The 25,361-nt window shown below is 47.3% G+C and overlaps 1 protein-coding gene and 1 long non-coding RNA gene across 10 annotated transcripts in view; one reads left to right on the top strand and one right to left on the bottom strand.

The window, feature by feature from the left end:
• Window positions 1-1,107: 1,107 nt before the first annotated feature.
• Window positions 1,108-5,085, bottom strand: LOC140909384 (uncharacterized). Of its 2 annotated transcripts, none has more exons than XR_012158192.1 (2): window positions 3,932-5,085; window positions 1,108-3,591 (listed from the first exon to the last, which is right to left on the bottom strand). It is a non-coding gene; the product is annotated as an uncharacterized lncRNA (long non-coding RNA). The 2 variants fall into 2 exon arrangements; XR_012158191.1 differs by having other exon boundaries at window positions 1,108-3,339.
• A 43-nt stretch (window positions 5,086-5,128) lies between these two features.
• The window catches only part of MDGA1 (MAM domain containing glycosylphosphatidylinositol anchor 1), a 197,178-nt gene continuing 176,945 nt past the window's right edge, over window positions 5,129-25,361 (top strand). For 5 of the 8 annotated variants that reach the window (XM_073338541.1, XM_073338545.1, XM_073338539.1 and 2 more), the window contains exon 1: window positions 5,131-6,053. In XM_073338541.1, the coding sequence (XP_073194642.1) occupies window positions 5,987-6,053 (67 nt within the window). In that variant the 5' untranslated portion in view covers window positions 5,131-5,986. Of the gene's footprint in view, window positions 6,054-6,491; window positions 6,617-25,361 lie in introns of those variants that run through there. The other 3 variants (XM_073338546.1, XM_073338543.1, XM_073338540.1) reach the window with 3 other exon arrangements.

The raw sequence follows: 25,361 nt of genomic DNA, 5'->3' as shown, positions 1-25,361 counted from the left end.
AATATGCGCTGGAGCGTGTATGAATATTTCAGACGGGCAGGGCTTGTTTGACAAGCGGGGACTGACACAGAGACCAAAGGCACTTCCTTGAGAGGATGGGACAAATGTGTTCTCTATAAACGAGTGGGGGGGGGGGCACCGACCCTGATCTATCTTTCTGACAAGTGGAAACCCCGGAGGTTCTTGGTTCCCTTGTAGTTCTATGGCAGATAAACAGTGCTGGGGAGCGGTAGGAGGTTTTTGCCTTACGCTTCCCGCTGGAAACACTGACAATTAATATTTTTAAAAATGTTACTTGGGTAGACCTGAGCAGATCATTCATAAATAATTCAGCAACTGTCGTCTCTTATTGCTCCCAGAATACCCCACGAACAGAGCTGTTTCTTCTCATGACTCCTGATTCAATTACTTCTCTTAACTCCGTCGACTGACCTCAGCCTGTTCGCTGCAAGTATACCGTATTTGCTATTCAAGCCGCATTGTTCGAGCTCTGATTAGTCAGTTAATTGTGATATTTCTTCCTGGTCCCTAATTGGATGACTTCACAGGTACTTCTGGCACAAAGACTTGCGTGTGCTGATTTAAAATTTGGTGGCTGTACATACTTTGGTGGCTTGCTTTAGAAACGCATTTTCCATGACCACTTGCTCAGTGAAACAGGAGCATGTGAATGTTCGCAGAGAGCTAACATAAAAGGGGTATGACTATAGCGGAAGCAAATTAATGTAAAACTCGGAGTGAATGTTGCTGGATTTGTGCACCATTCAGATAGCTCTATAAGTCGTTGCTGGTACAAATCCTTAATATGGGTTAATAACTAAATTAAAAACCCTGCAAAGGGTTTCATAGGTTACAAACTACCCCATACTTATGCTTATCCCTATAATTATTTAAAAATGTATTAAAGTGTATTTAAAGCTGAAACCCTGTAAACATCTGACACTTCTCACTGTTTGTTTCCTTTTTGTGCTTCACAGTTTTGATCAATTCCACCTTCTGTCTCGAGGCGGTTTCACTTCCCTGCTCTCCGCCTGCACTACCTTAAAGTTTCAGAGTAGCAGCCTGTTAGTTTGTATTCGCAAAAAGAAAAGGAGGACTTGTGGCACCTTAGAGACTAACACATTTATTAGAGCATAAGCTTTCCTGGGCTACAGCCCACTTCATCGGATGCATAGAATGAAACATATAGTAAGAAAATGTATACACATACAGAGTAGGTGGAAGTTGTCATACAAACTGTAAGAGGCAAAGTTGCTCACTTTGACTTTTTGGGTCTCTCTGCAGCTGTCTCATGCGGCCCTCTTTAAGCAGCCGGGTGCAAGCAGCTGGATTTAAATTCCTCCCAAAACCGGGTTTATTGAAACTTCTTAAAAGTCAAGAAGACATTTCTACTTGTATGGAAGTTTGGAATCCCCTCCACTCCAAGCTGTCGTAAACCTATAGGGTTGAAACCTACAAGTACTTGACGAGTGTTCCTTTAACCCATCTTTACAAAACTCCTGATCCTGCTTGGGGGAAGAATATGGGCCTCTTATAAACCCTATCAGCCTTCTCTGCCCCATTAATAGGAAACTGGTCCTTATAATCCAGCTAGTCTGGCTGCTCGTGCTACCTTTGTCGCTGCTGTATGTTATTGCTCCTCTCCATGATTGAATACAGTTTATCATAGAAATACCTGCTTACTAATTAGCGACTCTGTTAATTGCTTATTTGTCAGAGCATGAATTAGTAAGCAGCCGTTCTCTGGGCGATCACTCTTTCTTTCGTGTGTGTGTGTGTGTTTAACCCTGGGTATGATTCTTGTTCACACGATGAATCAATCCCTGCCAGTGCGCCTTTTGCAAGTGCAGTTTTTCCTTTTCTCTCTCTATCTGGCGGCGGCACAGGTTCCCATCAGCGATCCCAGGGACAGAGGGCTGAGTAACACCTCCGCCGGGGGTTCACTGTATAAAAGTGTGTGATTAGCAAAGGCAGCTACTTTCCTTAATGCTCTATTACAAAGTGTCTTCTAAAATCGCGGATAACTACGGCACCGGCGATGCTGGTCTAGAAGCATATTTGGGGCCAAGGCACTAGGAAATCTCCTGTCTAGGCGGACTCTTGAGTGGGTCACTTTGTTTTGTTTTTTTTTTTTAAATAGGGCTCGAGGGTTGAATGATCCTCCTAGGAAATATTCCTAGCGGAACAATCATACCCACTCAGAGAGGTTTCTAGAGATCTGGCTTTACAGCTCTAGAAGGAAACAGCCGGCTGCGCGAGAGACCTCGGGAAAATGGAAACTCCCCTATTTCGGCTTGCCAGGGATAACTTTGCTGGCGGCTCCTCCGTTCGGCGTTTGCTGATTCCCTGCGCCAAGGGAAAGGGGAGAGGCTGGAGACACGCAGAGAGGCTTAAATCCCCTCCCTTGTTAGAGTGTAGTTAACCGCCCCCCTCCCAGTCCTGAAAGATCCTACCGGTATGGCTATCCAAGCCGTGCCCACAAGCAGAGATAAATAACAGTGACAGGATAACGCAGGGATAACGAGACATACCGGGGGGGGGGGGCGGGGCGGGAACTCTAACCTCCCCTTCCCTGCCTCCCCCAATAATCCAGATATCTTGGAATTCCTGATTCGTCTTCGCATGTTTACAAACCCACCGCAAAGAGAGCTGATACAGTCTGCTACTATCTGGAATACAGTTCCTCCGAAACCTCAGCCGTGTGCGCGGTGAGAATAATATGAATGGGTTTCTCTCCTGAAAAACGTCAGGGCACTTGCAGTAGCCCCCACAGGTTCCCTGCTAACACATCCCCCACCCTGAGTCGCGTTGTCTAATCTGCTTCCTGCACAGGCTGGTTGCGAGGAATAAAGAGCGGCGTCTTTCCACGGGAACTCGGGCCAGGGAGCTCGATATTTCATGAGGCAGATTTGGCTTCGATTGGAAGCAAAACTCAGCAGAACTCCTCTCCCAGCAGCTCCTGTGCCCTCCCTGTTTAATATTGCAACCGCTTCTCCTACATCCTGGCTCCATCTTCCCTCCAGCCCCCGAACCAATCGTTTTTAACAACACTGGGGTGGGAATAGATTTGATTCTAGGAGCAACTTTGATTTAATACTCCCCCTACAAGGATGTGAAGGGGGAGGGGGGTGTTTGTCTTTCACATGGCGTTCCTGGAGGGAAAAGAAGCTTCCTGACCTACTGAACAGAAGTAAGACTTTTGCTCCACCACCTAGGAGTAGAGGGGACAGCTGGAGCATCTCATTCACTGGGGCGGAGGAGAAGCGCCTTCTTTCCGCGAAACCAGGCAGAGACGTTGACAAGAAAGGCGGAGTGCTGCCACCGAGGCTCTACAGGGACCTGCAGCAATTGGATTATTATTATTATTATTATTCGAGGGGGTTGGTGTATTTTTCCCCGCCTCTCCGGATTGCTCTCCGCCGGGCTGCAAACTCGGCCGCGGGAGGTTGTCTTTCCCGTTGCCCTGCGAGGAGCACGAACGCACCAGGCGGCTGGCTGACTGCAGCGAAAGCATTAAGGAGCGGAAGGCAGCCTGGTGTAGACTCATCCGCTCCTCCACACGGCTGCCTTCGCGGCCGAGCCCCAGCGCGCCTGCAGACATGAAGGATGCGTAAAGGGAGCCTGACACACACCTGGACGATGTGCACATGCACGCCCCGCGACGCCAGCAGACGCGCAGTGCGGACACATCCCACACAACCCCACCTGTGCACAAGCATCCAGGCGCGCTTCCACCACATGCAAATGCGCAGCCGTGGAACACAACCATGCACGGATACGTGTGCAGAAACGTATACACTACACACGCACACCCCCTTGCCTCCCAGGAACTATGAGCGTGCAGGCCGTGCAACGCACCCAACACCCCGGTGCGTTACCCACCTAGGCACCCTGCCTGCACACATGCTTACTGCACATCACGGCCACGTACCCCAGTGCTACACTACGGACACGGTCCAAGCTGTCTGTGTCGCACACGTCCCCACGCTCATTGCACCAAGCGCGTGCACCACCTGCTCCTCCCGTCTCCTCTGCCCGGGGCCTCGAAGCCGGGTGTGTCCCCAGGATGAATGGATCCTTGCCTGGTTTCTGACATTTCTCTGCAGGGGAAAGGGGAAAAAAGGAGAAAGAATGCGAAAGAAAAGGAGGAAAAAGCCGCGCAGATGCGGGGTTTCCCCCCCCCCGGCCCTGTTTTCTTTTCTCTAATTTGTCCTCGGGGAGGCCGGGGAATTGGGCAGGAGGCAGGGCTGTCTTCAAGCACAGCCGATTTAATTGGCTCTCTCCCCCCTCCCCTTTAACTGGAGGGGGGAACCAAATAGTGGAGAGGAGTCAAAAAATGAAAAGCCCAAAGGGGGGACGGAGTGGGGCGGGGGGTGAGGCAGAACTTGCAGCCGGGGCTTGACGGATTATAGATTCAATTCGGGGGAGAGGCGCCGCGAACAGAGGAGCCACCGTCACTCCGGATCTGCGCAGGGGCCCAGGACACCTCGCTCCGCAGGTCAGCCCGAGGCGGGAGCGAAGAGGCTAGAGAAGCCGGCGGCCAGAGGCGCCCAGCCCGCAAGGGTGGCCGAGTCCCTGCCAGGGCGAGCGGCATTCAAAGGGGCCAAGTGAAGCCGGATCCAGGCACTGGATGGTACAGGCGCACGCAGAGTGAGCCTCAGATGCCGCAGCTGGCTTGAAAGTGCGGGTCCAATACCTTGGGGCGAAGGAAGAAAAGAATCAAACCCCCCCTGCCCCCCGCCCGGACTTTCACACTTTGGGAGGAAGGGGCGGGGCCAGGACCTGTCAAGCGGTGTCTCCAAAGCCTCCTTCAAGAAGAATCCAACTTTCTCCAGCCTCCTCAAGCCGCCGCTGGCTTGGCAGCTCGTAGCCACCAACTGCTAGGAAAGGGGGAGAAGGGCGGGGGGGGGGAAGCACAAAACCATTAAAAAGCCCCCATCAAAACCAGTCAACACGACCTCAGGGAAACTTCGGGAGCCAGAAAGATCTGCCAGGTTGGCTGGGGGAAGAGAGAGGGGGGGGGAGGGGAGAAGAGCCACGCGGAACAGCAAAGCACTAAGCAGGGGGCGTGTGTTGTAGCGATTCCCCCCCCCCCCCCCAGGGCTAGCGGGGCTGATGTGATGCACCTGGGCGACGCCGGGCTGGGGATCGAAGCTCAGCAGCTGGGGGAAGCTGCTGGGAGCTGCTGTTAAAAAAACCAACCCTCCCTGGCTGTAATGAATTACAACACCGCCCCTTCCCCGAAAGAGCTGGAGACTAAAAGAGAGAGTCACCTATTCCGCCCCCTTCCCCTCCCTCCCTCCACCAGCTGGATCGCAGCCTCCCCCCACCCCTTTCTCCTCCTCCTCCCTCACTCCCCCTTGTTCCTTCCTGGGGCTTCAGCCAGCGCCTCCTTAGCGGCAGGGAGAGGACTCTCAAGTTGGCCCCAGTTGGCAGCCAGTTTGGGAAGCCCGGGAGTTCAGGAAGCGCTTGGCGTTTCTTTGTGACCCCCGCCCCCTTTGACAAGAGCGGGGCAGAGCCGCGGCTGGAGTTTGTCTGGGTTCTGCTCCCCACTCGGAGCCGTGTCTTCTGGGCTCCGGTGTGATCGTGCGTGTGAGTGAGTGAGTGCGAGGTTGGGTTTATTTTCCTGGAGCTCCTAAGGAGCCTAAGAGGGAAGAGGGGCCCTGGTTTTGGTTTTTCCACCTTCCCTCCTCTCTTCTCTCCCCCCCCCCCGGTTTATTTTTAACTACTGCTCCTATTTTGGGCTATTTTCCCCCCCTTCGTCCAAGTTGACTGTGCAGAGATCGGCGACTTCCAGGCGGCGCTGGCTGACTTCGCTGGCCGGGCTGAGGCGCTCTGAGCCCGGGCAAGCCTCTCCTGGATCCCTCCCTGCTCAGAGGCTGTGGATGAAGTAGCTTTCGCTTGTTTCTCGTTTCCCGCCGCCGGATGCTGCCTGGCATTTTGGGGGCTGCTTTTCTTCGCCGGCTATGAGGGATCTGCGTTGAAGATGGAGACGATTTGTTTTTTCTTGCTGGCGGTGGTGCCGGTGTCTATCAGGGGAGACGGGGTTTATGGTAAGAGACGTTATTGTTCTATCCCGGTTTGGGAGGGGCGGGGGGCGGACAAGGCGATCGGATCCAAGTTAAAAAGCACCTGCAGGAGAAAGTCAATGATGCTAGTTGCAGCCCGGGGGAGGAGATTGATGCAGCAATAGGGCTTCCAGACCCTGTCGCCACTTCCTAATTCCTGCCTGGAACCCTGCCCTGGCCGCCTGAAATGTACGAGAGCGGGGAGATTGCACCGTGTAACCCTTTCTGAGTCTCTCTGGGTGGATGCTGTTTAAGGGGAAAAGCAGCAAGTTGTGTCCCATGGATCAGCCCTGGGTCTCTTCCATCCCACGCCCCCCTTGCTCAAGGAAGAGACGTTCTAGAGCAGAGATTTGGCTGCAAAACTCGGTGTCACTCTTGTACTGACGTTTGCAACAAGAGCTGAAAGTTGCAATCTTTCCTCTTGGTTTTGTTTGCCTCTGTGCTGCCTTGTTTCCCTCGTCCGAGGACACCACGTCTGTTGGCTCTTTGCAGCTGGGCTTCCTTTGCCTTTAATCTTCCTTGCTGAGGCCGTATGGGAGAAAAGCTCGGTTGGTGTGTGCGTGTTTGGTGTTGAATACTCTTCTAACCGGTCTGGCTTTCATTATCCTGCTGATCTGACAAAGGGCCGCTGCACTGGGAGCCCCCGCTATCACCTGCTGCAGGGAAAGTAGTACAAGACAAATAACATAAAAGCGCTTGTGGGGGCGGGGGGGATGGATGTCAGCCCACTCAGCGCTGGGGGTTTTGAAAGCAAGCGGGTCCCAGGTAATTGCTGCAAGAGTCAGCGCACGTGCAGGGAGGCTATTAGGAGCTAGATAAGAGAGATGCTCAGGGAGCCGTGATCGAGGTGTAGACTGGATGCGCCTGGCTGGGTTAAGAAAGCATCTCCCCCAATCCCCAAGTATGGCACAGTGCTCACATCTAACTGAAAGGGGCGGTGGGGGTGACTTTGCCTTTAAATCCTACTGAGCTGTGTTACTTTGCTGTCATTCTTTAAAATTATTTCCTTGGCAGGGCTCAGGTTTAGCTGCTTTTTGTTGTTGCCATTTGCAAATGAATGCAGGCAGCGAGCAAACTGCAAGCGCGGATGACACCCAGCGTAGTACGGTTCCCACGGACATAGATTATTTATCCCTTCAGCTTCCAGGAGGGCAGCAGGGATGACCAGCAACACATGCTGATGAGAACAGTCCTCTGTCCTGAAGACAGGCTCCAAGTTAACAGTACACCCAGGATTTGCTTTGGCAAGCACTGCAGTTCCAAAATACAGCCTCCCTGCCCCCCTACTGACTCTCACAGTTTTTTGCTTTACAAGGAGAGCTGCATTTCCAGCAAATAAACTACTCTTCCCCCCTCCCACCCCCCCGAACATGCCTCTGACAACAAGCCTGCTTTATCTTGGCTTACAACTCCATTGTGCCTTGCTATAAAGTTCCTCTTGAAGATGTGCCTTTTCCTCTAACAAGGAAAGCGCTCTGAGCATAGACCTTCAGTGAGAGGGCTCCCAATCCCTATGTGTGTGTTGGAAGGTTTTAGCTAACCTCTTGTTTGAGCTCTGATAATGCAGAGTCCAGTCTTACTGACTGTGGCTAAGTCTTTGTAGGTCACTTTTTTTTAATGATGTATTTCTCTGATGGGAAACGAGTCTTCCTCTCCCCCTCAGGGCTGGGATGTTAATCTGAGTTTACATCTGTTTTGTACAATAACTACTTTAAGTAGAGGCTTTACTCTTTTTTTTTTTTTTGGAATGTGTGTGGGTAGAGGAGGGATTGATTGCAGGTTCAGGGGGAAATTGGCGGAAGCACCCAAGAGCAGTGAGATGGGGAGTCTAATGTATTTACGGCAACAGAAAGATGGTATGTGCAGCTTTTTTAATCCCTGAGGATGGGTATTGTGCTCCGGGACAAACTTTTATTTTTAATTACTATGAGTGCTGCCGTCCAACTGTTACTAGTTTTCTTTGCTTTAAAAGGCCTCTTCAATGAGTTTTAAGCGCTCTCACTCTTGTCTCACTCCTGTTCTATTTACACCTTCCTTCGAGTGTGGTTTATTATGCTGTTCATCCAGCCATCCATGCCAGGGAATTCATATTTTAGCAGAGATGCTGCAAAACTAGATCTTCAGAATATCTTCCTGATGTTTTATTTTTTTCAGAAAGAAAGAGACAGATACACTGAGATGAAGGCATCCTTTAAAGTCAGAATGGTGCACTGCCAATATTTATTTTGCTATTTCAACTGCACAAATAAAGGAAAAATCCAGCCTCCTCCCCCCCCACCCCTTAAGCTATCTGTCAAGAGAATCAGGGATTTTAATATAGAGCTGTCTCTGTGAGTACAACTCAGAACATTGGATGCTGAAGTCAGCACACCACAAACTTTTATGGTGACTAATAGTTTCAGATTCTCTTTTCCAATCCTTCCTCCAGTCTCTTTCCTAACACTCGATCTGTGCACTCTCCAGCCAGAGCTGTTTGTTTAGATGTGAAATTGCTGTTATTGCTGGCTCACCCGGTGCTTGAGTGAGGCCATTGTATTTGCAAGAATGTCTAAAACTGGATTAGAAACGCACACTTCCCTTACTTTTGTCCTACATCTTAATCTCCAGCTATAGCCCCAGGCTAAATATAGTTGGAGTATTTTGTGGTTGAAATGCTTGTCTCATGTGGCACTTAATGTGGGAATATTGGGAATTCAAGAATCTTGTTTCAGAACATCTTCCTTCTTTTGAAATATTCTAATGGCGGAGATGGGAGCGGAAGAGAGGCATTTGTAGGAGGATTATAAATATATTTTATTAGAGTAAATCTAGTGTGATTTAAATCAGATTAAACCAGATAAAATAGCCATGTGATGTACCCTTTAAATAATACACCCCCCCGCATGGGTGTGCACAAAAGACTTCTGTCTAGGAGAGCTGAGTTGTTGGAGAGGCTTATTGAGATGGATAGTATAAATAAAATGTATGTGAGGCATTGTAGGGGAAGAAGTGCCTACAAAAGAGACTAAATTTAATTTGGAGTCAAGGTACTTTTATCCTGTTACCTGAAGAGGCTTGTTACATAAATTGGTGTTTGTTATAATGACTGAAGCGTGTCTGAAACCCAATAATCTTCCCTCTCCTTGTTAGCTGATTCCATCTGTTGAACCCTGTTTGCTAAAAGGGCACGGTGAGGCTAGTCAAATTAGTTCATATAGCGTAGTATGGCAGTTCAGTGGCCAAGAGACCATGCTTACTAGCCCACTGCTGACTGTGTGATAGACCCAACCCCAAATGGTGTGTGTGTTTCCAGACAGCTAGCCATGCTCATGCCTCCAAGCCACATGCTGAGGCAAGCAGCAGGTTGTGATACACTTACCAAATGATGCTCCAAAATGCAGAAAAACAGACAGGAAGAAATGCATCCCCTGTCTGGGAAGCTCTGAACGTTTAGAGCAAAGGAACCAAAATGTGGAGCAGGGAGGATTCTCTCTGGCTATTCCTCTACAAATAACGCATTGGGGTTTTTGAAGTGAGATGGGGTGGGCGGGGGGACGGGACGGGACGGGACGGGGATGTGCCCTTTTCCCATCACTTTATTTAAAGTTGGCCCCGAGGACTTCAAAATCTTCTCCAGCTTTGTCTTAGGCTGCTGCTCTGCTTACTCTATGTACAGCAGTTCACAAGCATTGATGGAGTGTTTTTATTGATACGCTGTCAGCTTCCCAGTGTTAACATACTGCTTTTGAGCTGTGTCAAAGTTGGTGGGTTGCTGTCCATTCCACCCAAAGCCCTCCAGCTGTAGAAAACAAGAGAGTACTACCTTTCAGGAATTTCTTAGGGTACAGATAAGGGCTCTAGCAATATGCTAATGGGATGAAAAGGAAGATTTTTAGCCTGGATATCAGGGCAAATGTCCTGAAAGTAAGATGTGATGGCCTCTTAACAGGAGGGGCTGGAAGAGACCTGTCATTTGGGATATATAAATCTGACTGGGCATAGTGCTTGCAATATGGAGCAATCCTGTCTCGGCCTCTGAGGATGGATCTAAATGACGAGTAAATCTCTCTCTCTGAAGATATGACCCTGTGAGTCAGCTGTAGATTTCCCAGTCTGATGGGGTGGGCTGCAGGCAGCATAAAAATCTATGGGGGAATCTTTCCTTGCTTCTGTCATACGAGTGCTTTGGGGAAACATGTCCTAGGCTAGCACACAAACCCTCAATCTCTTTCATTTAACAAACACAGGCATTGTGTTTGTTTCCTGGTTCCTGACCCCTTGTCTCTTAGGCCAGGCCTACAGCTTCTACATCACCTTCACCCAAGCAGGATGACTCCTCATCTCTTGCAAGCTCTGTGTGCTTCGGTGTTGGGCTGTGAGTGCACACAGCTATACTGTAATATTAATCTCTAGCCAGCTGATCTGAACCGACAGCTCCTTTCCCTCCCCTTCCTTTGTCCAGATGTTCTATCAGCTGAGCCACAGTGCCAGATGGCATGCTTTGCAGCCTCTTTGCCATTCTGCCCATCCCATCCTTCGGGGCTGCTTCTTTAGGACCCAATCCTGCTTACGCTGAAGTTGATGAGTTTGAACGTTGACTTAACTGGCAGCAGGGTTGCGTCTGTAAGCTGCTTCTTGTCTGATTTTTATTTTAGAAGGTGTGTTGTAGGTAGTTTGTATAAATACAGCATCTCTCTTGGCTCTACTCAATGTGTCCCTTCCCCTGTGGTCAGTCAGTCTTCCTTGTTAGCCATTGGATTTAGGTCAAAAATACCCTTTGTCTTATATCTATAAATTGCCATTTACGCCTGTGGTGCTGTATAAACATAATCTCCCACAGCATGCAGGTTGGGCCAACTCTTCCTGAGCCTCTCCAGCAACTCCTTAATATCAGTGAGCTAAGTATTCTCAGCACCACTCTACAAATCCAGCTTGACTCATCCTGCCCTCCTCCTGTTGTACAGCATGCTGGTTCCTTCCCTTTGCATAGCCAGAGCCCTGTTTTAGGTCAGTAGAACTGTGCTCCAAACAAACTCTGGGATTATTTTAATATGCAGTACTTGGAAACTGACATTATCCTCCTGACAGGTTGTTTGCAACTTACTGGTAGAAGTCAAAATATTTCACTGTAGGTGTCATCAGAAACCACTATCCTATGCTAATTTTTGTGGGAACTCGAAGACAGATGTTGAATAATTTGACATGAGCAACATAGTTTATAAAATTATCACCATGTCAGGTTTTTGTCGGATTTTGTGGAAATACATATTTCAGATGACTTGAAAAGAGTATGACAGAAGGGTGTGTGGATACAGTAAGCAGCTCCAAAGGAAAACCCAAGGTGCTCCAGGCAAAGGCCCAGGTGGTTCAGTAGGTGGTGCTCTTCCCTATGAGTCTCTTCTACCAAAGAGGTATATCAGCAGTGGTGATGGGGCATGGCACTGCTGGGGCCGTTCTCTTTTGAGTATGAAGTCAGACTGCTACGTAGCTATTAACGATCCTATGACACTTTCTGTAAGCCAGAGCATTGGCCCTCGTGCCCTGCACAGATCTCATTTTGCGTAATTCCATTCCACTTTCCTAAATTCATTCTGCAGTTTCAATTACAGAAATTATTTGTCATTCTTTTATCTCTGTCTGCCCCACGCTGCACCTTCTATTCCCCCCGCCTCCCCCAAAAGAATTTCAAACCCCAACAACAAAACCTTCCATACTACTCTGATTAGCTAGGCCTGGGCTACACTTACAAGTTTTGCCAGCACAGCTATGTCGGGGGGGGGGGGATTACATCCCTAACCTTCGTACCTCTGCCAACCAAAACCTCAGCATAGATGCAGTTTGTTCAGGGAACTGGTATAAGCTATAACAGCAAAAGGATTCTTTTACTGGTATAAGCTTAATCTCAACTAGGAGGGTTTGAACCAAAGTTCAAATCCCTGATCCGATGGCTATTTTATAATTTAAACCCCACGGACCAGTGTCAAGAGGCAGGATTGCGAGAGACCTGCCTGATGCTACCCAATAGTCCAATGGCTAGGACGCTTTGTTGGCATGTGGGAGGCTCATGTTCAAAACCCGCCTCCATGTTAGGCAGAGGGGGGAATTGAACTGCGGTTTCCCACAACCCAGGTGAGTGCCTTAGTAACTAGACTAAAGGTTATAAAGGAGCCAGCTTTCCCCTCCCCCAGTTTTGTGACTGGTGCCTAAGTCCTGCAAAAATATTTTGGCTGAAACTATTTGGTGAATTTGGGTCAAATCCCCAAATGGTTTTGGGTGGGCTGAAACTGCCTTCTTTGGCAAATAAACTATTTATCTCCAATTCTACCCAGTTCTACCAGCAAAGACTTTCTAGTGTGGACAAGGCCTTAGTGTTACTGGTGCAAAAGGGTTGCTGGGAGCCATCCCCAGACGTGACGGCTTATCAGTTGCAGGTGAATGAGAATACTGTTTGTAATGTGCTTTTCTCTTTCCAGATGAAAGGCATTGTACAATGTTATTTTTTGTTAGAAACATAGCAGGTGCATTCACCTAAAAATACCTTGGCGTGCGTATCGTCTCTCTATTGCGTGTTTAGCATGCTCACCAAAGCTGAGACTAGGCTTACTGAGAAGAGCCTTCCAAACTTTCCGCTCCAGAGTGTTCTAGGCCCGGAGTGCAAGAGCCCCTGACCCAGTCACCCTTGTCCAGGTGGTGGCTGCCAGTGCTGCATGAGCAAGTTGTTTCATTCTGAACCGAGCCAATATCCTCCAGGCTTGGGGCATGTGGAGCTGACACCAGGTAGCAGAATGCAGATCTGGCGGATCCACCAGGAGAGAATGAGACATGGTAAGGAGTGCGGGGAGAAAGGGAGAATATTGGTGGGTTTTTGTGTGTGTGCACCAGTGTTTAATTAGAGAGATCTACCCAGTCAGGATCTAAAGTGTTTGTTTAATTTTTTAAAACTGCTTTAATCCTCCCTTTCATTTAAGAGACTCAAAGGTTTGCTTTTGAGCCAATAATTAGCTTAGCAATCAAAATGCTTCTAAAAATGCTTGTTACTCCATGGAGGAGATCAAAACCACAGCATACATTAATAATGAAAGGGATCAATAGTTGGAGCAAGGGAAGGGGAACCTGCTAGTCCTGGCTCAGTAAAAGAGTTAAGCTAGAGAAGGACCACTACCAAAGAGGTAATGGGTTACTTGGGAGTCCCGCTGAGTGCAGCCTGGCAGGACTTGTTGTGAGGCAGTGACCTTCCTTGCCTTGCAGTGTGTGTTCCAAGAAACAAGGGCCCTGATTCTCCTTTTCCTCACTTCACTTTTATACTGCTGCAATTCCATTGACATCAGCTGTGTTACTGTTGATTTTACACCAGTGTGCATGAAAGGTGAATAAGGCTACAAATGAGCTGCAGCCACTGCTGTTCTGCTCCATCTGTAGAGCGGAGAAGTGTCCATCAGCATCAATTCCATTGCAGTATACGGTTCTGTATGAACATCTGCTATGGATCCTGCTTCCCTGAGCTTTTACAACCCTTGTTCTGGTCTGGCCTGTCTCACTTCCGTCCACTCAGGTTTTTCACTGGCCACGGGTGGGTGGTGCACAGCGGACTGGGGAGTCAGTGTTGTTGATTCACATCTGACCAGCAGGGGGAGCTCTTGCCTACAGCATTCCTTCTCTGTAGTTTCGAAAGGTGTGTGTCTGTGTATCTGTCCTAAAGCCTGAGTTCCCCAGGGATCAGATGAACTTGCGATTGCTGTTTTCCATGCTAGTAGAGGTCATCTGAATCGTTGTCACTTGTGCCATGTTCCCACTCATACACACGCACTTGTGAGCGTGCGTGTGTAGATACACTCGTAAAACTGATGATCGTGAAATCGGTGAAAAATGATGAGAAGCTATTTGTTTTATTTCACTGCAGAGTGAAAATGGTGCTTTTAGTGACAGTGGCTCTCTGCTTGTGGGGAAGCTGGTGCATGTGTTTGTGTGTATGTGTGGGGAGGCCCTTTAAGTTGTCCCCTGTGTTTGGAGCTAAGTTTGCACTGAAACGTGCACTTGAAGCAAGACTAAAATCTGTTTCGTATTTGAATGATTGAACTTAGCCTCCATGTTTGGCCCAGTACTGGCCTCTGAGGACCAGCTGAATTTTCTATGTAACCTCCTTGGCAAGTAGTTTACTAATTTTGTGAAAAGAATAATTTTAAAATAGCTCCTTTGAAAAAGCTTGCTCTGTTCTCCTGTTTCTTCGGGTTCCTCTGGCCCAACTCCCACAACCTCCAAATTTCACAAAGTCCTGTTCTGATAGGCCACTTCTGTCCCTTTCCTGTTGTGCTAGGTATGCAGTACAAAGTGAATTTAAAGCAGCTAGAGATTGCTGCTGGAGAATTCCCCCTGTGTTAGCTCCCTCCTCCAAAGTGCCTGAGTGGACTGCGGTGCAGTGGAAAATCGGGCCCATCAAGTTATTCCCCATATTCAGGTTAAACTAATAAAGCTACACCGAGATTAGCCAAAGGAGTTGCTCAGATCCAGCAGCTACTTCCATTTTCCAGTGCTGGCTGCCCAGTGGTGGCTGCCTCTTGACTATCTGTCAGTCTCAACTTTTAGATCGGGGTGGCCAACCTGAGCCTGAGAAGGAGCCAGAATTTACCAATGTACATTGCCAAAGAATCACAGTAATACCTCAGCAGCCCCCCAGCAGCTCCCCCACCCCACTCCCAGCGCCTCCCGCCCGCCAGTGGCTCCGCCGATCAGCGCCTCCCCCTCCCTCCCCGCACCTCCCGATCAGCTGTTTTGTGGCCTGCAGGAGGCTCTAGGGGGGCGAGGGGGAGGAGCAAGGGCATGGCAGGCTCAGGGGAGGGGGCAGAAAGGGGTGGAGAGGGGGTAGGGTCCATGGCAGAGCCAGGGGTTGAGCAGTGAGCACCCCCCGGCACACTGGAAAGTTGGTACCTGTAGCTCCAGCCCCAGAATCGGTGCCTATACAAGGAGCCGCGTATTAACTTCTGAAGAGCCGCATGCAGCTCCGGAGCCACAGGTTGGCCACCCCTGCTTTAGATACTTATGTGGCCCCACTTAGCATAGTATCTGAGCACCTTCTCCAGCATATTTATCCTCCTAGTACTGTCCTACCCCACAGAGATGTTATGACCCCCATTTAACAGATGGGGAACTAAGGCACAAAGAGACTAAGACTATGTCTATGCTGCAATTAGACACCCATGGCTGGCCCTCACCAGCAGACTCGGGATTGCAGGGCTTGGGCTAAGGGGCTGTTTAATTTTGGTGTAGACATTTTGTCTTTCTGGGACCCTTCCACCTTGCAGGGTCCTGGAGCCCAGGCAAATTGTGGTGCGCAAATGTCTGCACCACAGTTAAACAGCCCCTTAGCCCAAGGCCTGTGAGCCAGAGTCAGCTGGTGAGGGCCAGCCATGGGTTTTTAATTGCAGTGTAGACATACCCTGAGTGACCTACCCAGGTAGGAAATCTGGTAGAGCAAGGACTTGAACATAGGTCTACCAAGGCCTAGGTTAGTGCCTGAACCAGTGGACCATCCTTCTTTTCCTCTGCACAGATCCCTGGTCAGGCAGGCAGGCTGAGCAGCGGGGAATATGGAGGTGGGCTCTGGGAGGTGAGCAGAGATGAGGGGAGGAGGGATTTTAAGCAAGGACATGTGGTCTTTTTGGGAGAAGAGGCTGTCCTACAGGGGGGGAGTGGTTGTGGTAGGGACCCTGGTTGGACAGGAAGCCTAGTGTCTTTGCCCAGTGTCTCTGGTGCACTGGGGCAGCAGTGCCATGGAAAGACCTTCATGAGCCAGTGCATCAGCACAGAGACACTTGGCTAATTTGGTGCTGCTACCTTGGCTCTCGGGAACACCATCCACTGAGGCTGAGTGGCTCTGTACCAAAGCATTGTGTGCTTCCCATAGCTCTACTGCCACCTTAACATGCTGGGGAGGCCTTTGTGCCAAAGTGCATTGGATCCACTTCATTCCAGGCTCCTGCTTTACCACCATGAGCTTTTAAACTTGAGCTGTGGCTGGAGAAGAGAAGTAGTTAAGGTTGAGCAGGGGAATGGATGAATGGAGTGTAAATGGGAGTTGAAAACCGAGCTACTTATTTCCATGCCTTTCCCACTTTGCCTTAGTGGGATATGCAGTCTAGCAACTTTAACAGTGTTTTGTGAGGGGATATATCATTAATCTGTAAATCTTTCTGGGGATTTCAGGAACTTTTAAATTCCTCTGAGCGGGGACCTTTGTGCTTGTCTGTGAAGTACCATGCACATTCTTGGTGTTCTATTAATAATAAAAGGCTGTAGACATATGGTGATATCATTTTAGTGGCTTCTAGGTGTAAGGGAAGGTGGACCATCAGGGAATTACAGTGGATCCTGAGAGTCCTGTCTTATAATGATCCCATACTTGCCTTTGCTAAGAGTAAAATTCCCCTTAGAGTGGCTGAGGTCCCCAGATGGCCAAGTCGCTGCTCTGTAGCATTGGAATGCAAAGCTGTAGACAACAGATGGTTTCCTTGTGCTCTGAAATATTACTTAAGTGGCCTGTATGGATCTGGCCATTGTTATGTTTCCTTGTGCTTCTCTCTCATTTTGCAATACACTCAGAGACGCAGTGTGTCTTGCTGCCCTTGGTAGTCTATCCCATAGACTATCATCTTGCATATGGAAGGTCCCACAGAGCTCACTCGGTGACCATTGTATGTGTGAAAATCTGCATCTAGCCAGGGTAAAATGGCTTGTGATTTAAACCACTCTTTGGAACTATTTATATATAGGGTAATCGGGATTGAAGTGCTCCTGTTGGTGTACTGTAAATGGAAAGAATGTCAGGATGAGGATAGAAATCATCCCAAGTGTTACAATCCCTGTAATTTCTGTAGAGAAATTTTGCAAATGTTACACTGAGAGAAACTGACATAGTATTGAACATTAAAGTCAAGCTGCAGGATAAAGGTTTTGAATGTCTGTGGGTGAGTGTAAAATACATGGATAGTTGTTTGCTGTTACTATTTGTTACTAAAGAAATGGGCCTTTGCTAATTGGCAGAGATTGGTTTAACAAGAGAAATCTGGATTGGAATACAGTGCATCACTTGTATGGTCTGGTGATAAAATTCAAAAACCCAGAATCTGTTTTTGATTCAGGCAAAGGCTCAGCGAGAAAGCATAATGGCAAAATGACTTGGACTTAAGAGAATGTGGAATGATATTTTTAATACTCACTCTGTGCCTTGTGTTTTTTTCAAGAACCTGCAGGAAAGCAGTTTGAGGAATTAGAGAAGCAAAGAATGATTTTTGCTGTTGAGTTTAGTGAACGGGCTGCACTGGGTGTGTGTGTATGTGAGAGACAGGGAGGGGGCGTGTTTTCCTAAAACTGATGGCAGGATAAAGATTTTGTGATGTCTATAAAGTCATCATCAAACTCCTGCTTGAGATAGTTCAGTGACTAGTTCCAAACCCATCAGCTGTATTTGCCAGGAGGAGTGAAGTTTACAAAATCTGGCCCAAGCACTTCCACTGGTTGTGTAAAGAGGGTTTGGGGTTTTTTTTAAAAAGGATCTTGCTCTGTCATTGAGTGTACAACTTTGGCTATTTAAGGACTTATATGGCCTCCATCACTGTAGGGTTTGATCATTTCACACATCTTTAGCAGAGCTATCTTTATACTGCCCAGCCTTTGGTAGTGTTACCCCATTTTGAACTTCGGGACTCGAGAGAGAGATTAAGTGAATTTTGCCCACAGGCCCACCATGAATCTATGGCAGAGTTGGGAATAGAGCTCAAATCTACCAAGTCTTAGTCAGGTCTAATGCCTTAACCATCTTTCCAATTTTTGAAAGACTACCACATGGCATAATTAATATCCCAATGAATAATTGATTGAATTCTCCAAAGTTTAAATTTTGTCTGCTAGTTTAGAGGAAATTTTTAAAAAAGTATTAATTTAGGGAAACTGTGGAGAAACCTTGAAGAGGTTCTAAAATGGTTACAAAAATCTAGAATGAGGATTGAGAGAGAAATGTGCTTTCTTCCAGAACTAAGTAGCTTGTTTAGGGCATAGCACAGATTCTGAGTGGATCCATCCTTTCATAGGAAGAAAAGGCCATTGAGACTCTGACTGTAAACCAAAAATATTTCAGCTTTAAGATAACTTTTTAAAGCAATGTTAAACTACTATGGAAGATTCATTCCAAATTTGTCTCCACTAATAAAGCCAAGGGTTGAATTCAGCTGGCTCCTGATGGCTCAGCAAATTGGCATTTATTTTGGAAGCTGCCTTCTGGCAGTGGTCCAGAGTCTGAGCTTTCCTTTACAACAAACAATTGAAGTCTGTAGCAGTCTTTATGGATAAGTAACCCCTCCAAATATGAACTATGTGCAAACTGATGCAGTAGTGTCTGCCTGAGTCTGCAGACAGCCTGAAATATAGCTCTGCGAAATGTGTAAATGGCCCTGTTCATCACAATGGGGCGTTGATTCTAAAGCCCTTGATGATAGCAGTGTTGTTAACTATTTCAGTGGTCAAAGCAAACAAGGAAGGACTGTTTATGCTATGAAGAGCTGGCATTGCAAGGTGTGATAAAAGAGACAGACAGATAAAGGGGGAAAGCAGAGTTTTGCAAGGCCCTGAAAGGAAAGACAAGAAACTTGAATTTGATGCTATAGAGGAGCAGAAGCCAGTGGGCGGGGGAAGGATTCAGAGTTAGGGGGGTGACTTGATCAGAAGATGAACAAGGAGGAGCATCTTGGGAGCAATGTTCTGCACAGACCAGAGGGTGACAACGTGAGTGTCGGGGAAGCCAGGGGTGAGGAGCTCACAGGAATTGAGACTGGGGGTGATGAATGTAAAATAGGTTTGGATGGAAAAGAAAGGCAAAAGTTTTGAAAAGGAAAAGAAAATCTGAGGAATTCCACCATCCGGGTACATTTTAGTCCAGAGTTTATTACTATGAGCAAGTGACGCTCTTCATTATGTGCAGGAGCTGTAATTGTTTACGTGGGTAAAGATGGAAAAGAGAAAGCCATAACTTTTTACTTCACAAATGGTTAACAAAGGCTGCAGTGAATTACACCCTGTGCTGCCTTCTCAACTGAGGTATTTTTGGAACAATTAAAATTCACAAATATACATTTGAAAATAAATCTACCTTGATCACTGATCAACACCTTGAGTGAAAAAGACCGCAAAGAAAGTATTCCACCTATTGCAACAGCTAGGATTCAGAGGTGGGCTATAATCTTAGCTGCATATCCATGTTCTACCCAGCACAAGCCTGAGTGAAACTTGCTCTCTCAGTTGCCTCTAGAAGTAGGGACACAACTGGAAGTAGAATCAGGATATAGACTTTTCCCATTACTGCTTGAGAAAGAGTGGTTACATTTTTCTCCAACATCTAAATGGCTTAGGAGCCTAAGGGCTTGTCTACACAAATACTTAGTTTGCAGCAAGCAGGGGTGTGAATCTACCTCACCCTAGCCTGCTGTGCACTAACTGTCTGTGTGCACCTTGCTGACATGTACTAACAGTTTAGTGTGCTTTGATCTAGTCCCATTTCAAAGCAGGTTAAAGCAAAGTGTACTGTTCGCGCACATCAGCGGGGTCCAGCAGGCTAGCGCAGAGCAAATCCATACCCCAGCTTGCCACAAACTAAATATTCGTGTAGACAAGACCGTAATCCTACTTTGAGAAGTGATTGGAGGTACAGATCCTCAAAGGTAGTTTGGGAACTAAGTTATAAGAATTAGATGCCTAACTACCTTTTGAGGACCTGGAACGTAGTTCTCCTAATTCCCATAAACTTTCAAAGAGATTTAGGTGCCTATGTCACTTTTGAAAGTGGGACTTAGATGCTTTTGAAAATGCTACCCATAGAAATAAGATCTTTCGTTTGATAAGATAATGTGGTGTAGTTTTTCTGGTTGGCCAAATCATATAGCAGGTGAGAAATTTCATCCTTATTCCTGTAGAAAAATGGAGTTGACAGCAGGGAATTATTGTTTACTATCGGTTATAAGATTAATACCATAAAGCATACATGCTAAAATTACATGAACGTCACCAAAGCAAAGCGAAAATGAGAAGTGTGGTGGTCAGACTTAAACCAAGACATAGCAGAAGAAATTAGCCAGTGTGAACTCTGAAACATGCCAGAAATTGCTTCATGGCAGTGGGGTATTAGGCCTTGGCGAAGACAACGCATTGATTTATTTTTCCCCAGATCAGAGTAAGCATATGTATGTACTTGTAGCTGATGCATTTTCCAGGTGGTTGGCAGTAACATGTAGTATATTGCAAATGCTTTGGCTGTGCAGACTATTGAGCCATTGCCGACTATGTTGGCATCGTATGGTTTGTCTAAAAAGATGAGACATTCGGTAAATCACACGTAATCAGTTTTATCTCTTGGCTTCAAGGGGGTCAGTGAGGTGTTTTGTGTGGACGCTTAAAAGCGCAATAGAGAGAAAGGAAGGTAGAGTTTTGCAGTGCATCTTTGACTGGTTGTATAGCTCAGCCCTACAGACCCCAGCCCAGGAAATTCCGGCAGCGCTAACTACTAATAACATCAGGTAAGAATTAAATTTGTTGAAGCAAATCTAGCAAAAGAAAGGAGAGGAATAAACAGCGCAGCAGAAGAAACCCATAATACAAGCCTCCCAGGCTTTTGTGTGTAAACCAAAGAGCATCAGTTTTAAATTACAGGGGAAGACCAAACCAGGGAAAGGTGCTGTAAGAAAAGCATGAGGGCTAGTGACACACTTGGGGAGGTATATAGAGAACGGATGATGAAGAAACATGTTGTCTAGCTGTTACTAGATTAAAATATAGTAATTACATGGTCACCGGCAACCTCAGTTCCTTTTCTAAAAATGAGAACGTTTGTTTCTCTCTCTCTCGCTGGCCTGGTGATGATACCAATGGCATTGTTACGGTTGAAAACAAGGAACTGGAAGAGCAAGTGACAACAGCTGTCCCTGACATGCAAGTCTTGCCAAAGCAGAATCTCAGAGCTTCCAAAAGATGATCTTTGTAACGTGAATATTACACAGGAGGAGTCTGGAGTTCTTAAGAATATGAACCATGTGGTTCCTGCATTTTTTTTTTAATTTTTATTTTTTTTAAGGTCTGGAATGGCATATGACATAGGTAGAAAAGCTGTCATTTGGAAGCAGTTGTAGGCTGAGTCCAAGAATGGGGTAGGATGGGTAGTAGATAAATCCCTCAATGTGTTTGACTCAGATGCTATTGTGATGGGAGCAATGTAAGTACACAGACAGGCAAGCTTGGATTTTGGATGCGGGGGGAGGGGGGACGAGGTCACAGCCTTAGGGGTTTTATGGAAAGGTGTTTGACTTGGGTGACAGAGACTTCAGTAGCTGTTAGGTGTTGGTTCATTGAGACTCTTCTGGAAGCATCTGTTTTTCCAGAAGCTACTGTAACCACCTCCTGTTATCCAGAAGCAACGGGGTGGAGGGGTGTGTGTGTGTGGTTTTGTTTTTTTTTAACATTAGAGGAAAAGTGAGCCAGAATACATTTAGAAGTCTGTAGCCACAGGTTCTGGGAAACCAGTTCTCAGCCAGTTCTTTAACATCTGCTGTGCCACATGTGAAACTCAGTCCTGAGGAAAAAATCTCTGTAGTTTTTAATCAGTGCAGTTATAATGGATTCTTATCCTGGTTCCATACTTTGAACCAATCCATGTATCAGCTTGATTGCAGCCCGCGTACACCCAATGGTACGTGTACCTTAGCTTGAGAATTGCTCTTTTCTGCATGCCAGTTGAGTAGAGCAGTGACTGCGCATGGTCACAATAGAGCAGATGCCCTGTTGGGACTGAATCCGATGCCTGGGTCTGGGGCACAGTTATTGAAGAGTTCTGATGATCTAGGTAATGCTTCTAGAAATGCCGAGCTCTGCACTTTGCTTTTCAGAATCTGTTGCCTGAAGAAGATGGTCTGGAAGGGGTTTCTTCTTTTCCCTGGGTACTAAAGATCCAGTGACCACTCTGGCTTCAGGATTCAATTGGTCCCTAATTGTGGGTGGTTTCTCTTCCTTTTCCCGCTCTCCCACCCACACCATTATCTGTGGCCAGGCTGGAATAGTGGGGCTAGGGGTCTCTCTGTCTCTGTCTCTTTCTCTGAACCAGCAGTGGTTCCCAAATTTATTTGATCGCACCCTCCTCCTTTGTGTCTGTAGTAGATTACGGCCCCATCCTGCCACACAAGAACTTATACCAATTAAAAAAAATCAAGATGCAACTCTCACTAAATATTAAAAATAGTACAGCATTGATTCAAACAGAGCCATTTAAGACTATAATAATGCAAATTTTAAGTGAGATATTGCTTATTGGCATCACACTAGTTACTAGTGCGATGAGTGCGCCTGGTTTTTGGAGCAGAGCAATTCCAACCTGGGTTGGCAATGCCATACCATGCCACCCTTATTTCTCTGCTGCTGCTGGCGGCAGCGCTGCCTTCAGAACTGTGTGGCCAGAAAGCAGCAGCTGCTGGCTGGGTGCCCAGCTCTGAAGGCAGTGTGCCCCCTCCCAACCTCCGCCGAATACATTCTGCACCCCCCAGTTTGAGAATCTCTGCCCCACGGCAGAAGAAGCTGGTGCTGTGTTGCTGCTGGTGGCAGTACCCACCTCTTCCCGGAGCCCAGGGGACTGTAATTGCCATGGTACGCAGCCTGGGGAGGGGGCAGGAGTTTGCTCTCCAACCTTTGCTTTCTTGCATGACCACTTATACTGCTGCTGTGCAGTGCTGGAGTATTAGGAGAATTTCCTTTTCTTTGTTTTATTACATTATTACTCTTAGCTATATCCACTCCCTGCACGTCTCTGGATCACCTTGAACTGCTCCCTGCCCTCCTTGGGGTGGGGTTATAAGCATAAAGACAAATGGAAGTACGGGGGATCATCTTCCAGTCCTGCTGGCTCCATGGGAGCTGATGTTGCTCAGCACCTTGCTAGGCTGAACTGTATGATTTTTATCTGGACAGTTGTTTTCAAAAGGTTGGTCACAAACTGCTAGTGAGTGATGGCTTGAGAGGGAACCCCCAAGAGGCCGTCCCTGAGTCTGTCTCCCATTTGAGGAGGCTGTCTGCTCTTCTCCTTCTCTTCCCAGGGATTACCATAAGGGAGGCAGAACGAACTCCACCTCCTGTTTGTTCATGGTGGCCCTGGCAGATGTGCCACAGCTTCTGGGGGCACAGGTTGCTTCTTTGTTTTGTCCTGCATTTTCTGAACACTCAGCGTGCTGGGTAAGATGCACAGGGAATGTTGCTGCTGACTTGGGGATCTGGGCTGCTCTGTCTTCTACAGGTAGACCTGCAATTATCCCAGGTGAAGGAACAAGAAGATGCAGAGACTAAAAAAAGAGCCGCCTCTGATTGAGAAGAGCTTGGGGATGCTGTATCTCCAAACTCTGCTGCTAATTATTATGAACACACATACTTTCTGGCTGTGCCTCCCTCTCTCCCTTTTCCTGTCAGTCCACCTGCATCGGTTCAAACAAATCGGAGTAGATCAAAATCACTATCAGAGTCTTCCAAAATATCCTCTCTTTAGGAGGAGAATGAGGTGTGGTGGTTAGCAGGGGAACTGGGAGTCAGCTCTTCCTAGGTCTGTCAATGATTTTGTGTGAGACCTTAGGTAAACTCAGGCAAAATGACTTGACCATCTGTTTTTATAATCTAAACCTTGGCTTCCCCCACAAACACACTTGTTACTTCTGCTCATGTCTTTTCACTGCTGAGCATGTGTGGGGCAAGTCATGTTCTCTCAACTGTGCCTTGGTTCTAAACAGCTTTGTCTCTCTTCTCAAACAGCCTCTTCTGTCTCCCATCCTGGCTGATTCTGCTTTGCTTTCTGTTCCTTCTTCTGGCCATTCTCTCAGCTTCCACCTCCTTCTTCACCCTTCCTGCACACAAACTTACTCAGACTTCTTTGCCTAGGTTCTCCCTAGATTCCTGAAAAGCAGATTTGTCAGTATTGAGCAGGATCTCTCACTGGCTCTCTCTCTCTCCTCCCTTTCCAAGCTCCAATTTTATCCTCCTCTGCTTTATTCTTGCTTTTGACTTGCATCTTGCTTCTGTTTGCCTCTCACTCTCCAACAGGTTTGGCAGGACAGACAGTCTTGAATCCTACTTAGTCAAAGGGCTTTCTGTGGCAGTCTGATCTGGCTTACATTGGTTTTATGCTGCAGACTTACTCCTGATTTACACCCATGTATGTATAAGAGAAGGTTTCTTATTGAGTCTCTGGACTGGATTGTGCCCCCAGTTACCTCGTAGAATAAGGCTGGAATAAATGAAGGTTTACAGGTGGGATTTGGCCAGGTGGCAGAATTTTATGTGGCCAGAAGCTGTGGGTTCATCCTGAAGCTGTCTGGTGTAGAGGCTGTCATCTGACTGCTTGGATGAAGAGGGCTCTGGTTTGAAGGGGTGAGATATTTTGGATAACTTGTCCTTCCTGTTGTTAAAGTGTCCTTTCTCTTCACACCAAATTGGGCCCTATAACTTCAGAGGTTGCTCCAGTAGAATTACTTGTCATGACCCTATTCAGACTAACCAGCCCCAGGGACAAGTGTAACCCCGCTCCCCAATTTTTTAAAAGTAATTAATTAAATGAAATCCTCCTTCAAGTGTGGCAAACCAACTTCCTTCCCAGCCTCAGAGGAGGGGGGCATCCCCTTCGCTGCAGTGGATAGTCTCTTCCATCCTCTCCTGTGACTGATTTTGCTCCCTAGTATGGCTTCTTGAAGTATCAGTGCCCACACACTACAGCAGTTAGGTGCCAAAGCGTGAGTATGTATAATAATAAGGCTGCAGTTTGGAGAAGTTTTGGGAGGATTTTTCTCTCCTAATAATCTGTTGGAGTCCATTGGAATCTTTGCCTGGGAAAAGTAGCTGCTTCTGGATTGTTGTGTGTGTATTTTGGCCTTTTCCTCTACAGCCCTCCCAGGGGAAACAGGGTTGCTACTGGGTAATTTTGAAAATCAGTGCCTTTTAGAGAAAAAATATTTTGTTTCCTCAGAGCTGAATTTTGCTGAAAATGGTGGTGCTTGGTCCATCTGTGAGCCTCAGTCTCTGGGATCCCAGGGCTTGGGGATTATAATAAATAGAACTAAAGTCCATATAAAGATTCAACCAGGAACCCAATGGATGGGCTGAGTGAAATTCCTATTCATTGCACGCTCCCCCAAGAAAGGGCCTGTGTAAATAGATGGATTTTCAACAAAGGTGTCGGAGGATTTGGGATCCTCCAAACCAAAGTGTGAACAAGGTTTGGATCAAGCCTTTCATTGAAAATGCCCTGCCAGC

Source organism: Lepidochelys kempii, chromosome 3, assembly GCF_965140265.1.
Source record: "Lepidochelys kempii isolate rLepKem1 chromosome 3, rLepKem1.hap2, whole genome shotgun sequence".
NCBI lineage: Eukaryota > Metazoa > Chordata > Testudines > Cheloniidae > Lepidochelys > Lepidochelys kempii.
The sequence above is the reverse complement of the archived record's forward strand: the minus strand, read 5'-3'. Positions and strand labels throughout refer to the sequence as shown.